Source organism: Plectropomus leopardus, chromosome 17, assembly GCF_008729295.1.
Source record: "Plectropomus leopardus isolate mb chromosome 17, YSFRI_Pleo_2.0, whole genome shotgun sequence".
In the NCBI taxonomy this organism is placed as follows: Eukaryota; Metazoa; Chordata; class Actinopteri; order Perciformes; family Serranidae; genus Plectropomus; species Plectropomus leopardus.
In genome coordinates, this window is record NC_056479.1 from 9,029,894 (window position 1) to 9,045,553 (window position 15,660).

Consider the following 15,660-nt stretch of genomic DNA (forward strand, 5'->3'; position numbering starts at 1 on the left):
CCACACAGCAAGAACTAGGAAGAATTCTTAGAGCGTCCTTTTGAGAGGCTTTCTTAGCTCTATTTCAGAGTAGGTAGTCTCTTAACACAAAAGGGATCATGAGTAACATAAGTGTATGGTGACTGGTCCAGACGTCGTAAGTGTACTCTGATTTGTTGAACACAGTCAATGCAGCAGGGAAGATTCCCACAACACTGGCTAACTTTCCCTACAAGTTGCAGTAATATTTTAAAGAAAATGTTTTAATATAAGGTTCAAAGAACCTTTTAGGGATGTTTATCATTATCAATAATGTTCCTAAAAGGTTAAATGCTGACTAAGACGTAACTTTTAACTGTATCATGCTGAGGACGTTTTGGTGATGAGAGGTGACAGATCATTGAATGTTCTTTTTATAAAATGTTTCCACAATGTTTCATGAGAACAAAGGAGGAACATTTTCAAAGCAATATTTTGAATGTTATTGACGCCTGAGATTGCACTGGTTTTTTTTTTTTATGAAAGTGGAATGTAATGTGATATGTTCAGAAAAACAAACAAACAAACAAAAAAAGTTATGTTGCTACACCAACCACCAGCTACTTCATTTTAGTGTTCCTATAAGCAGTGTGTATGCAAACAGAAAAAGCCCTTAAGTATGTAGTTCTCAATGGAGTGGGGAGCTAGGAAGTCTCAAGAGCTGTTTGGTCCGAAAATGCATCAACATGCAATGAATGTCACATAAAGCTCGTGTAATTGATTTATTTCAGTTGATATCTGAGCTTTACAGAGTCTCAATGTGTATACTAAATAACTGAATTCATGACCCTCTAAACTGACAGATTGGTGAACTATACATCTAAAAAGTCATTGCTCCACTTTGTCCAAAGAAAAGCAGTTGGTATGAGCACGTGTTCACGGAAATGGGTTCAGTCTGTGAAGGGTGTTTGGAGATCACCGATGGCTTCACGGTCCTGGCAAGCGAGTTAAAGTGGTTGCTCTGTGTTTTGTCTCAATTGCCTTGATGAAATGAGGGCTAAAATTAACCAAGGAGTGTACATGCCTTCCCATGACCCCTTGGTGTGAGAGCCAAGTAAGACAGGAATGTGCACTAGAGAGGGCAGCGAGAGATGGAGAGCCCTGAAGACAAAGAGTGTTGGCTGCAAACCCCGATGATCCGTGGGAGTTTGTAGAACCTGCTGCAGCATCCTTATGATCATTTCCTCACATAAGGACTGAAAAGTCAAACATTAAGTTTATATTCCTTTAAAAAAATTAATTGACCTTGTTTCAGCTCTCGATGCAAGTTCAGATTAGATGCAAATTTCTAAGCATTTCTTTTTTCTTGATTGATAGGACAGCACAAGTGTGAAAGGGGGAGAGAGGAGATGACATGCAGCAAAGGGCTGAGGCCGAAGTCAGACCCGCGGCTGCTGCGGCGAGGACACAGCCTCTATACATTGGATGCCCGCTCTATCCACTGAGCCACCAGGCACCCCATTTCTAAGCATTTCTAAGCAGCCTTGTTGGTGTTATGCGTTTTGTCATTCGTATGATGATGTTATGCTGTACCCATAAAAATCAAAAATCATCACCAGAACAGGGATGTAAGGACTGAGGGGAAGACAGGAAACTGAACTAAAATCATCAGTTAGGGGGTAGTTGTATCATGTCAGCACTTTACTGGAAGTGTTTGTGTACCTTAACCAAAAGTATTGGCATTTTCTAACGAGACTGGGTGGCCGCGTGCCTTCATGTTTTCTAAAGCTTACATGACAGCTGTTGTCACCTCACGCCCACTGTGGAAAGATAATGAGCTTAAAAACACCCATCCTTGCCCCTTCCCGGCCCTGTGGAACAACCCTGGACGGGAAAGTGCTTCAGTGCCAGACATCAGGGCCAGAGACCCAACGGCCTGAGAGTTTTATCTGCCTGGAATTCCTTCAGCTCAGGGTCGACTTCTGTGCAGACCTGAGACCTACCGCTCCTCTGATAAGAGCCGGGCAAAACAGATACATACTGTACTTTACACACTCTCTGTTATTGAGTCAAACCTCAATACACACATCATCCCAAAGAATGATATGTTTTCATGCATTTCTAACATATACTGAAGCTCAGAATAATTCTGTATATATACGTATGTATATAGTCTGTATAATATTTAATGACTAATGCCGCATTAATGTGCTGGTGGAAAGCTTAGATATCTTAGATTTCCATGTTGGGTCTTGAAGCTACTTGTAATTTGTTGTAATGTTTAATTTGGCAAACAGTAATCATGCTGTGATGCATTTGCATGAGGATTTTTTGACCATATTAAGAGGGTCTCTCGTGTCATTACGCCTCTATTCTTTGTTGAATGTCTCAAGTAGCAGACACAAATTAGAAGACAAAAATGAGAGGGTATTATCTAACATTTTGAGCTCTTTATGCTGCTTGAGGAAGACAATAGGCTGCACATCTGATTGTGAGATTATAACTGTTATATTGGTCTTAATGCCTCTATTCAGCCTACATTATTACTAAAAATGTTCAGTCTAAGCCATGCACCCTCAAAATTTATTTAGATTATATTCTAAGCCTCTTTAAAAGTCATTTCCAACTGTTTCTTACTGTTCATTTGCCAATACTTGAATACATTTTCACAATATATCCAGCATATAAACGCTGCTTTAAAAAATAGACTAAAATGAACAAACAGAGCAGTCACCCTCCTGGGTGTTTTCAGCTGAGCCAAGTTTTCCTAATTGGGAGAAGTTTTAGTATTTGTTGTAGTGAGGGGAGCCAGTCAGACCCAGACTAATTCAGAGAGTGCAACTACTCGTTACAAGAATGTGTTTATAAAATGGATTAACATCAAACTTAATGTTTTTTTTTTAATTATTTTTTTCAGGTCTGTCTTAAAGCAATGGTCACTTTCCCATGTGTACATCCAAATAGCTTTTGCTTGCTGTAATCATTCCTCCCTGCTGGCTGTTAAAGAAACCTTCCAGTGAAAGAGATGTGTCCTTGTTTGGTGCCAAAATATAATTCAAAGTTTATCAGATCTTTAGTTTGAGGCGTTAGCAGACTGAGAAGACAAATTAAATGTATTTTTTCCAAAAATAGTCTTTTGAAATTTGTGTTTCCCCAGACAGTGTGTGTTTCTAAACCTTGGTGGAGAGAGAACAATAGAGAGAAAACATTTCGTCCTAAAAGGATTTATTTGTCTAAATCAGACTGCTGACGTTCTGCATTGGCTTTCCGCCTTCCAGGGCGTCAATATATCCTGCTTTGGCAGTGCCCCATATCACTATAGGACACGATACTGCATTATTTTTAGGGATGAATATAATATAAAGATTAAGCAAGTCTGCTCAGGTGGATGGATCAAATAAAGCACAGGACTTTGACCCAGGGGACCTATGTGCTTTTCTCTTGTGAAACTAAGTCAGTGTTGAGTCTTTTTGTCACATCAGTTGTCAGTCGGGTGAGTTAGTCAGGACCTTAGGATTATGACGTAGATGCAGAAGCTTGCAGTCACCTCTTTGTCATCTGCACCAAATTGTTAGCGACATTTATGCTAAACGTTTTTGTGGTTGGCTTTGGACGGTGGTGATGTGTGGCAGATGTCATCAGGATGAGGAAATCCACTCAACAGTCATCGATCGACTGATTGATTGATTTGACTGACACAACTTTAATCTTTTTCTAACTATAACCAAGTAGTTTTGTTTCCTAAACCTAACCGGCGACCCCTTCTTTATCATGTGAGTTTACACATGCATCTTACTGCTGGCCCTTACTGGGTCAGGATACAGCGTAAAAGGCTGTCCCCCATGTTATTTTGAATTTTCTTTAGCTATAACACGTAAAACCTGTTTCATTGTACACATGGGCCACTGACGACTGTTTTAAGACAAACATTAAAAATTGTGGAACTGTCTTCTTAGCACTCAAACAAATTAATAAGACATATTGAATTCATAGATTACTATTGCTTGAATCATTTAACTAAGAACATTTATGTATTGTTTTTTGTAAGTCTCTTGTTGAAGAATATTGGTGATATGACGTTATAAGAAACAGACTTTTTTGAGGTCAGGTGTTTGACAGTCCAGTGCAGGTGTTTATTTGTAACTCACGACTGCCTGCAGGCAACACTATTTGTGGCCTAAATTAGGCCATCACTCCACCTGGATTTACAGTAACACTCACAATGAGCTGTGATATTACAGGAAGTGAACCCATCTGCTCGGCATTATGGGCTGGCCATCAGGCAGAACAATCAGTGATGATGAACCATGTCTGTCAGCTGCTGTCATTCCTCTAGTAGCCTAAAGTTAAACTGTCAGCATATATAACACTCATTTCAGCGAGATGACAGCTGATATACTGTATGTATGTGTGGTATTGAATGAGGAGCAAAAGAACACACAAGCACATACAATCATGAAAATGAATGGAAAGCTTATAAGAAACAAAACAAAAGGCATCAGCTCTAACAAACAAGTGTTTTATTGTTGTTAACATGATGTCATAGCGTGTAGCACTCATTGAAACTAATGTTGTATTCCCATCTGCAGAGGTTTCTTTAAAAAAAAGAAGCAGGATTCATGCGTGTCTTTACTACAAGACTAAACAGTCTGAGATTCTATACGACATCAACATTTTAAAAAACTGAATACAAGAGATAACTGAATGTTATTGGGAGAAACAGGAGAAGGGGCTGAGTGACAAGAGTGGAAGTTGCAGAGGGGAGAAGGTGGGAGGCACATGGGAACACAAATTCATAGCGTATCCTTGGCGACGGCCACAGCGACAGCCAGCACCGGCGTAGCACCACTCTCATTAGTGGCAGGGCCTGTCAGCATGGCTGCAGCCAGCGGGACTTCCAACGAGGCAGGAGGCTTGGATTACAGTGTTTGCACTGTGATGTCCATAAATCAGTCCTTCCTCCCTGCCTCCTTTTCAATTTCACCCAGCATCCTCCCTTTCAAAGTGAAAAACTAGTTGTTTCAAATGCTGATGGATTTTTTGGAGGTTATCTCTACTGCACTCTCTCTGCCATCAGTCAAACACTACAGAAACTGGCCGGTGGACTGGGAGGAGGGAGGCTGGTGGATTAACTGGAGGACAGTTTCCAAACACTTCCTCCACACCTCAAACCTGGCTCTGTCTCCATCACCTCTGCTGAATAAGTGGGTATGCCCTGACTGATACGTCCAAAAAGAGCTGATGGATGGAGCAAGTAAAGTGATGGAGGAAAGTTTATCTTGAACATTTTGCCTCATTAGATCTCCCCTCAGGACAGCATGGGTTTGCTCAGACTCTTCCACCTCTGTTAGTTTTGTTGCACCTGTTGATGGGATAACTTTTCATACACACATGACATCACTGTAAAGGTTGCCATGGTCACTGCCCTCTGAGTGGAAGGCATACAAACACAGAACATCTGCTGTTGGCACAGTGACATGGAAGAGTAACACAGCTAAAATGGGCTGTTATGCAAATAAATGCACAAGTAGATTAAGACAGGCCAATGTTTTTTACAAACTGCTGAGTGGTGCTGCAGTTTCAGGGTAATTGGAATGCTGATGCCAAAACTCATATATCAAACATCACACCTTTGATTGATTTTGAACTCTGTGAGGGTTTTATCTTGATTGCCTGTCAGCTGTTTTTATATGTCTGATGTTCTTGTGATTTTGATTTTTGTCTTGACTCTTGTGTGCCTTTAGGTGTTTTCTTGGTGTCATAAAAGGTACATGTACTGTACATGTCTGCAAACTTACTTCCTAATCTTAATGTCTACAGATTACTGTTTGCCCAGTATGTCGTTTTGCTGTTTTAGCGTCTAATTTTCGCAGCCAGTACAGTTTTTTTTTGGTCACATACTGGACTGAGTTTGATGACAGTACTCCAGTCTAATTATCCACAAGTAGGACAGAATTGCACTAATTGAAGACACCTGTACAAGAGGCAACCCTCAAACAGAGGTGACTGTTGCAAAAATGAAATGAAATGCAAAATAGCACCAAACAAGGGTTAAAAAATCAGCCCAAATTCACCTGTCTTTCTGCCAAAAGCTGCTCTAACATACACATACCTCTCATATCCTGCTTAAATCCAATTCTGATGTCTGCAAAACCCCTCAGCTCCCTCTTGTACTTCCCTTGCCACATTTCACATTTCACATACACATAACCACACGTCAACCTCCAACATGCTACACATTAGCTGAACACAATCACTACAATTCAAGGTCTCATCTATGGCAGCTTATCTGAAACTAAAAATCAGTTTTTAGTTAAAATTATGCAGGTTACCAGTGATTTCCAGTTGATTTTAACTGGAATGGGCTACACACCATTTAAGATGAGTGACCTACATCCTACTTACAGCTGTACAAAAGTTCAACATACATGTTTTTGGCAGAAATTCTAAGAGTATTAATGTCATGGTTATTGGGCAGTGAGCAGATTAGCCGGCATGTGATGAAAGGAGATAAAAATGAAGTGATGTGATGACTCTGATAGGACAGCTTTGGGGATTTGGAAAACACAATAAAATTGTAATAATTGTTGAAAATCTTCAGATTGTGACCGAGGATTTGACTTTAAGGAAGATCTTTGTGTTCAGTCGTTGATTCCTTGATGATCTGAAAAGAAAAGACATCAGACATTAAGAAAAAGGAAAAAAAAGAAAAGAAACAAATAACAAATCCCTTGTGACTTTTTGCAGCATTATGGCATCAGGTGTGCTGAGCGTGAGTCAATGAGTGTGAAAACATGCACAAGTGTTCAACGTTGCCCTCCAGAGGGAATTGATGAGAGGTGCAACATACGGACTGGCCTGATTTAGTGAAAGTGAGCAAGACTGTTATGGAGAAGCACGTACCTCCCCATCTCTGGTCTCCACAGTTCGGACCAGGATGCTCCTCTTCACGTGGGCCTCTGGGGTTTTAGTGTCCAGGTTGGTTTCTGCAGGATGAGAAAGACATTTTACTCTGCCATCAAGTACTGTTACATACAGTAAATGCAGTACATTTAAAGGAGCAGTGTGTAGGATTTAGGGGAATCTAGTCGGGAGGACTGCAGATTGCAGCCAGCTGACACATCTCAAATGTGCAAAGTGTGAACTCCCGGTGAGAATTCCCTCAGTATTCCTTGTTTAGGAAGTTTTTACAGTGAGCCGAACTATCCACAGAGGTCAAATTCTCTCTAAAACCAACTGATCCAGTGATTTAAAACAGTATGTGACCCAGTCTAGAGCCTACTGTAGAACAACACAGCCATCCCCATTGACATCCTTATTCTAAGGTAACAAAAACACAACAATTCTTATTTTCATGTGATTATACACGAGAGAAAACAAACTTGTTATATTACTTTCCATTTCTGCCAATATGTATTTATCTATATACTACACGTAGGATATTTTACGGATTGTATTTTAAGGATACAATTCACAAATTCATCTGGGAAAATCAGAATAGGCAACATTCCAAAATGTGACATTGGGAACAAAAAGCCCATAAGATGTTTAGAGTTTTGTTTTTTTTTAACAAACACCAGAACCAAACAGCCTTGTTTTTCTTTTGTTTTCTTTGCTAGATAGCCAACATTGGTGAGATGATAGGAAAGGTTGGGAAGGAGCGATGGGGAATAACATGCAATAATGACCACCAGCACACCCTATGACCCAAAATTTCCTAGGAATATTTATGGTGCCCAAAGAAAGATTACTAATGATTGATGAAACAAGAGCTTTTTCTGAGCAGCGCCCTGAAAGTAAAAATATACAAATCAATAAAGGGAAGGCTGCTGCCCCTGCGACCCGACCCCGGATAAGCGGAAGACAATGGATGGATGGATGGAACAAAGGGAAGACAAAATGTGTGGAGGTCACATTGGACACTGACCTCTAAACTGCAGGTTGGAAAAGCTCTGGACTGGAATTGTGATCCTGAGGGGGCAGAGAAGAAGAAATATGTACTCTCATTTCTCATTTACATTTACTGGTTGTGTCAAACCCGAGCAGTCTACCGAGCTTTGGCTCACCTGCTCTCCTCTCCCTCCAGCAGCTTCCTGTAGGTGGCGATCTCGATATCCAGGGCCAGCTTGACATTGAGAAGGTCCTGGTACTCCTGCAGGTGTCTCGCCATCTCCTCCTTCAGCGCCTGGATGTCCTCCTCCAGATGGCTCACCGTATCCTGGTAACCAGAGGTCTCCATGGCAAAGCGGTCCTCCATGTCCCGCAGCTGGCGTTCTAGAGACTCGTTCTCAAAGAGAAGAGACAAAGTGATAAACACCAAAATCTAATGTAGCACACTGTGGGTCACTGAGACTTCATTTAAATGCTCTGCTGATGTCCAGTTCTACTATTAATGGTACTGCTTTTAGTACTTCTACATCTACTTCTACTACTTATTATGGGCGAATACACCAAACGCCATTGCTGCTATAACAAGCACTCCTACCCTTAAGAAATCCAGAAGAAAAGTTTTCATTTTTTAAATTAGATTTTATTTTTTAAAATAGTTTTATTTTATTTTATTTTATTTTATTTTATTTATTTATTAAAACACATCCCCTGTAGAGGACGTCAGGCCAGTCTTTCCCACAAAAGTACATCACAGAACATTTGCATTATTTAATCAGGTTTACTTTTAAGAAACAGTAACTAGTCATAAATAAATAATGAGTCATTATTTCAACTTGTATAAGTCCCTATTTTAAGAAAAATAAGTCATGAATTAACAAGCCGTCCAAAAAAGGCGCTGGCTCATAATGTTTTGACTAAACGGCTACTGACCAAGCGTCAGTATGTGACAAGTTGGGAGTGAAAATGTGTTGATAGCACAAGTCTGGCAAGCATCACCAGAGACGATCTGATGGTTTCTTTGTAGACTTCATGCAGTTACTAACTGAAAACCATTTGCAAACAGATATTAAATATTGTATTTTTGAAGATTTCAATATTAATATAGACACAACAAAAATGTGTCATTGTCTGATTAACTGTAATATTGTAGTGTATGATAAAAATAAAATAAAAGAACAGAATTGCTCAGTTTTCCATCCATGTCCATCTTATCAGAGATGAATAACACCACCCAATGTTTTCTGTGGTTTAGTGACTTACTGTACCACGGAGAGCCTCAAGATCGCAGGTCAACACTTGGATCTGACGGCGGTATTCATTTGCCTCCTGTTTGGCCTGGCGCAGGGCTTCAGTGTTTCTGTTGGCTGCATCTGTCAGGTCAGAAAACTGTAGACAAAAGCAAACAGCCTGTAAGTATCTCCGCTCAGTACTACACACTTCAGGAGTTTATCTTCGTCGTCTGACCTTGGATCGGTACCACTCCTCCGTCTCCTGCATGTTTGAGTTGGCCATGGTTTCATACTGGACCCTGATGTCCCTAAGAGCAGCAGTCAGGTCTGGTTTGGATACATCCAGATCAACATGCACCTGCTGGGCCATGATCTGCTCCTGTAACTCACGCAGCTCCTAATAGGGAGAGGGGGAGAGGAGGAAGTTAAGAAATATTAATGAGGTGGTTAAATATGGTTAAAAGTACAGTTTAAGTTGATTGAGCATATCTTTTCTTCCACTTTAATTCTTACCTCCTCGTGAGTTTTCTTCAGGAAGTTAATCTCATCCTGCAGAGCATCAATCTTCCTCTCTAACTGGACACGATTTAGAGCCGCCTCATCCACATCCTGTCCAAAGAATGAGACATATGCAGGAATGAGGGTGGACAGTCACTCAGTCAGTTTAGATCACAAATTCAGAGAAATATCGACAGAATTACCTGTCTGTAGGAATTCAAATTGTTCTCTGCATCCTGTCGGAGGCCAATCTCATCCTGCAGCCTGAGTAAGTCACAAAAAAAGGAGCAAAAGTGTCAAATTAAATTGCCTCATACAGCAGGTGATCATGGGCAAAACTACAACTTATTTCCCAGCTGTCATTCAAGAAAATATCATTTTAACAACACTGCAGTTACCATGTCTACAACTAGACTTTTATGTTCGTAAAATACATTTGTTCCAGATCATAATGTACATTTAATAAGATGTGTTACTTTGGGAACAACAAAAAAAACTCTAAATCATTCCCAACAATGTTCAGTTGTGCTCTCAAGTCGGATTCTGCCCCATATGACAGCATCAATAAGAGAGACAAACAAGCGTGCAATTTTCTGCAATTCAAATGAGACTTTCCTGGTAATATGAGTCACACTATGGGGACTGAAAACCTATTTCAAGCATTTCGATCTGATTTTTACTGTGAGCTTAAGAGTTGCTCCTTGTGCTTCAGGAGACGACTGGGGCTCAGCTGAAAGGGCAGCTTATGCATCATTACACATTCACTCCAATCTAACAGCCAGAGGCCTTTCCCACGGGATGGCGTTCACACACACACACACACACACACACACACACACACACACACAAAGGATGTGCAGCATGTGTGCATGAACAGCCTCACATGCAGACACACACCACCCTGCAATCCATCTGAGGCATGAAAACACAAATGGCCAGACTTGGGGTAACATCTGTATAGCTTCATGCAGAGTATGCTGAATGGAGTGGTTCGAGAAAAGCAGCCGAATCACAAAAGTGACCTCTGACCTTCTCAGTCGCGGCCATCATTCTTCACTTTGCGTTCTTTCAGCGCACCAGCAGCTGCGTGTTAATGAGAGAGAGAGTCTGAAGTCAACTTTTCCACTCTCCAAGACATTAAATTGTTTTTTTCGCACTAAATTAAATTATAGATTCATGCCACGTGTGGACGTTAAGTAAAGAAAAATTCTGAATAAGCGACGCAGTGAATCAGTGTTTTGGAGTAACAGAGGACAAGAGAACATCTGCCTGGCTGTCCGCTTCCTTTGTGGAGGGCTGCCATTGTGTTTGCCTCATTCCTCCGCTCTCATTCAGTGGCGTCGAGGGGTTCAGTCAGGATCAAGTTTGTAAAGAGGGATCCAGGAGTAAAGCTTGGGCAGAGCACAGCGGTCAGCATTCCAACGAATCAGAGGCAAACTCATCTGCATATAAATGCATTCGTAATTAAAGAAGAAGAAAAAAAACTCAGCTAAGAGAAAAACCTGTCTTATTTTTTTCAACGGACCTCAAATCTAAATGAATTTCATGTTCTTGGCCTAGAATTTTACAAAATCCCAGAGCAGCTAGTGCACAACAGCAACATTCACACAAAGCCCAGTTGACCAAAAGCTGTTTGTGGTCATCTCAATAGTGACAAATACATATCACAGGATGTAATTCTTGTGCTACTTTTAACCAAAAAAGATCCATAGAAGAAGTAGTTTATTGCAGTTTACAGAAGATAAAACTTAAATTAAGAGCGTAAACCCCCACAAATAGAGAAGGGAGAGAGCATAAAGGAGTTTGATACTCCCCCCCTCCACCTGTTATGTGTCTTTCTATTGGTTGATTTAAATTTGAACTTAAGCACACATAAAAAGATATTTGTCAATATTTTTTTCATATTTTAGGTGTCTATTTATTTATTTATTTAGTTAGTTAGTTAGTCATCTTTCATTTAGCCAGGAAGTTTCCAGTGAGATTTCTTCCTCCAGCGAGTCTTATCTTTATTTTCCAAAAAAATATATTTTTATTTGAGCTGTTCTGCCTTTTTATATCCAAGGAAACTTCCAAATTTTAATTTTTTTTTCATTCGAAAATAAATCAAATCAAAATAGTGTGCAAAAGGCAGTCACACTGCACCCATGGTCTGAGCAATCTTATGAGAGAACACGAGCAAACGACAGACACAACAGAGCGGTGCTGCTTTGCATCACACCAACATGATCCTCCACCCGCAGGAGTCCCACCCTCCTACCTCTGCTTGAGCATGGCCAGATCCGCAGCCAGGTTGTCCTTCTCTATCTCCAGCCGAGCTTTGCCAGCAGTGAGGCCGTCCACCTGTCTGCGCAGCTCCCTCAGCTCCTCCTGGTAGATGTCTCCCAGGCGGCTGGGCTCCTTCACCTTCAGCTGGTTCAGCTCCGCCACCAGCACCTTGTTCTGCTGCTCCAACAGGCGCACCTTCTCTATGTAGCTGGCGAAACGGTCATTCAGGCCCATCATCTCCACCTTCTCGTTGGTGCGTGTCTCCTTGTATTGGGCCTTCATCAGGGAGTCAGCTGAGAAGTCCAGGCGGTCTACAGGGCTCCCCAGGAGCAGGGCCGCATTGGTAGAGCCCAAGGAGATCCGTGACACCGGGCTGGAGTGGGTGAGGTTGCGAGGGGTGCCATGCCAAGAGAAACGACTGGAAGAAAGGCCCCCAATTCTGACTCCTGTGCTGCCGGAGCCCTGGGGCCCAAAACGCTTCCTGTATGAAGACTGGACTCTCTGACTCTCCATGATGGGGAATGGAGCTCACTCAGGGCACAAACAGGGCTTTTATAGAGGCGGGCGAACCCCCAAAATCCAAAGCAGAGAGGCCACAGGGTGCGGTAGGGAGAAGGGAGGGTGGCAGGCAGTGAATGGGACAAAAAGGGAGAGCGAAGGGGTGGTTTACATGACACTCAAAGAGCTGTGTGCCAGGGATTGTCTGTGCTCGTCCACTCAACTACAAATGTCTCTTGGCTTTCTCTCTCTCTCTCATCTCCTCTCCCCCCACCGGCCTCTGACTCACTCTCTCTCTCACTCTTACTTTCACCCCTTTTTGTCTATCTCTCTTTCTTTCTGTTCCAGCTGAATGAAAAGGAATTTGTGTGACAGGGTCTGGCCACCAATTCAACTTGACCACACATACGCTCTCACAAAAACAGAAAGTTTGATCGGACAAAGGGATGGAGCTGCTGGGAGATCTTCCCTTTCTAATCAGAGAAGGCTGCAGCAGATTGATGGATGAAGCAGATAGATTAGACACAGAGAAAGAGAAATATTAAATGTTTTGTACATTGAGCCCGCAGGATTTGGTGGCGTTACACTTTGTGTCTCACTAAGGAGACAAACAACTTGTAGGACAGAACCTCAGAGTTGCTTTCTCTCCTCTTTGGATCACAGTTTAAAGCACAGTTACATAACAGGGTCATAAGTGCCTACAACTATTCACTAAACACCTACTTACTCTAATGTGAATAATGAATTTAGATTAGTCTTTAATAAAGTCACAATTTTCAGTTTTACTCCGCATTCTTGAATGTTATACAGATGACATTTTGTAGGAATTATGACAGATTAATGTAATTTAATGACATGCAGCACATTTGTTGTTACAGCAATGACCAAAGATTTCCTTGTGCCTGCATAATTAACCATTAAAATCAACTTTTAATTGTACCTGCGATATTATTCAGTCGGGTGATTAACACTAATATTTTCCATGCACCTTGTTGAAGGATAGCAATAGCGAGATCACAAGCATTATAAAATAAGAACTCTGGCTGTTGAAATTAAACAACATATTTTTAAATAAAATAATAACAACTAAAAAATCTTCACAGAGAATACATGTGTGGCCCCTCAATACACTTGTTTAAAACAACACATCATTCAATGCACTGTATTTAATAGTCTATACCCAAAATTCAGCCCTCCCACTATTGGAAATGTTTGTTGCCCACTCTCCCTGAATATATAATTAAACTAAATAATTACATACTGCATTTTGTGGACAAAACTATTGTTTTGCCATGAAGAAGACTGTAATATTTGAACATATTGCATAGAATTTATATAAATATTGTGTCACAAAAAAAGTTTTCCAAAGGCATTATGAAATCTTTAGAATATCTTTCGAAAAAGATTATCATTAATTGTCATGCTTGGAACAAAATACAAAATACACATACTCTTAACATTCTGACAATTTAAAAAGTGCATGTTGTGTTATAAAATGCTCTTTAAATAGCATTAATGTTATTCACTGAAATTCATTTTGTGTTTTCTTAATTTTGTGGAATGATATATGTTAGGGTTATATGAAAAGTGATATGATTTGACTAAAAAAGTGTGTTTGCACATAATGCATTTTACAAACAGCATATTGTATACTCACAGATCTTTTTTGGCTTAGAATATTAGTTTTTGTTGCCACAACCACCGCTGGAAACGCCCCAATGTTTTGCTAAAAAACCACCCAGTTTTCTTGTTTGTTGGTTTCTAACGGTGATCTGCAGCTTGGCAGCCATCTGGTTTTAACCCTCCACTACCTCCACACCAAAAGGACAAAGTCATTTTATAATATGAACTATGTCACTGTAGAAATGTTGATGTATGTAAAATGTGCAAACGTTACATAAGTGTACATCTACATAAAACTGGTTGGCCGTCACGCTATAGGAGCACATGTGCCCTATTATAACGGAGTAGCCGAGGCTCCAGTGAGGCTGCAGGACTCTGGGGTGTTCATGATGTTCAGGTTATTAGACGTCCTGTTGGCTCCAAAGACAGATGGATGGTAGTGCCGAGGAGGAGTGGAATGGAGGGAGGGAGTGGAGAGCGCAGACCTAATCTGAACTCCACGAGGACTAACAGAGGCAGCATTACAAAACCATTTTCACCCATTACCTTGACAACCACTGGGCCGGCTGCATCAGGCCACTTCAGCTGGTCTTTTTCTGACTTCTTTTTGAAGAAGTTGGATAAGTGCAGACAAGATTGTGACTGATGGCCTGCTCGCCTCCTCCAAGTGTACGTCCCTCAAGACACGAAGAATAAAGACACAGACCACTTTTACATTGATTATGTTCTTACAAAAAAAGGTTTTATTTCATTTACTTAAAAAAATACCATTTTATTTTCTAGAAATACTTAATAGTGTGACTTTTGAAGTACAAAAGGTTGTCAGACAAATGGAAAACATAGTATTGGTTATTGATGTTTTCAGCTTACAGTTAAACAATGAAAACTGAGTGTAAAAATGTAAAAAAAAAAATGATTTTTTTAGGCTTTTTTTAACTACCAATCAGATGATAAAATAAATTAAAACATAATTTATCTGAATTGTTTTTAATGTTTCACCAGCTCATTTTAAGTTTTGAACTCTCTCCATGTATTTATTTACTTAGATGGACAAAAATATCCTCTTAACTATACACATTTTGGCTCTATATACTTTTACATCACAAGAGTTGATAGAAATGAATGGAAACCAATGGCTGTCTCATCGTGGGAAAAAGCAGAGAAAAAAAAATAAAACTGTACAGCATGCATTTGAAAATTTTCCAGCAGTAATTAAAGTCGAATTCAAACATTATTTGTAGTTGAGAGGATAAAACAGTGGGTTTAGTAATTTAACTGTGCTGTTGGTACAGGTAGTAAAACCAGAACAGCAGTGGGACATAAAGGACTTCCTTGTTACTGGGTCATAAAATCACAGGGAGTGGAAACCAGTGGTACTGGGAGACAGTGAATAAAGCGCCGTATGACTCTACTATCTGGCCTGCGAGTGTTGTGGCTGTTGGGGAAGAAAAACAACAACACAGTGTCTTGAATTCCAATTGGTCTCTTGTTAATAGAGGTTAAACAAGATGGCACACTGTAAGTCTGGCAGAGATTTGTTGATATAAACGGCTCCATCACTGAGGATTAATGCCGGGGTTGCATCATTAAGTTGACACTAACTGTTTCGGGTCTCTGGATTTTTTAGAAAACCACAGCCGTTGCCTTAGATCTGGTCACTGAGGTAATATGTCCCGAAGATTAAACCTCCACAGGGTGA

General features: G+C 40.5%; 1 protein-coding gene across 1 annotated transcript; it reads right to left on the bottom strand.

Annotated features, from left to right (window-relative positions):
• Nucleotides 1-6,403: 6,403 nt before the first annotated feature.
• On the bottom strand, nt 6,404-12,447 carry LOC121956938 (glial fibrillary acidic protein). Its single transcript, XM_042505381.1, has 9 exons — nt 11,833-12,447; nt 9,779-9,839; nt 9,591-9,686; nt 9,313-9,474; nt 9,109-9,234; nt 8,025-8,245; nt 7,886-7,929; nt 6,862-6,944; nt 6,404-6,622 (listed from the first exon to the last, which is right to left on the bottom strand). Exons 1-9 carry the CDS (start codon nt 12,351-12,353, stop codon nt 6,581-6,583), a joined length of 1,356 nt encoding a protein of 451 aa, XP_042361315.1. The 5' UTR covers nt 12,354-12,447; the 3' UTR covers nt 6,404-6,580.
• Between the last annotated feature and the right edge of the window lie 3,213 nt (nt 12,448-15,660).

Bases quoted from the DNA above. Each gene is read 5' to 3' on its own strand.
- LOC121956938 (XM_042505381.1), bottom strand. From the start codon at position 12,353: ATGGAGAGTCAGAGAGTCCAGTCTTCATACAGGAAGCGTTTTGGGCCC. The intron at 9,840-11,832 runs GTAGGAGGGTGG...TGACTTACTCAG, and splicing joins CTGGCCATGCTCAAGCAGAG to GCTGCAGGATGAGATTGGCC. The intron at 9,235-9,312 runs GTCAGACGACGA...TTTTGTCTACAG, and splicing joins AGGAGTGGTACCGATCCAAG to TTTTCTGACCTGACAGATGC.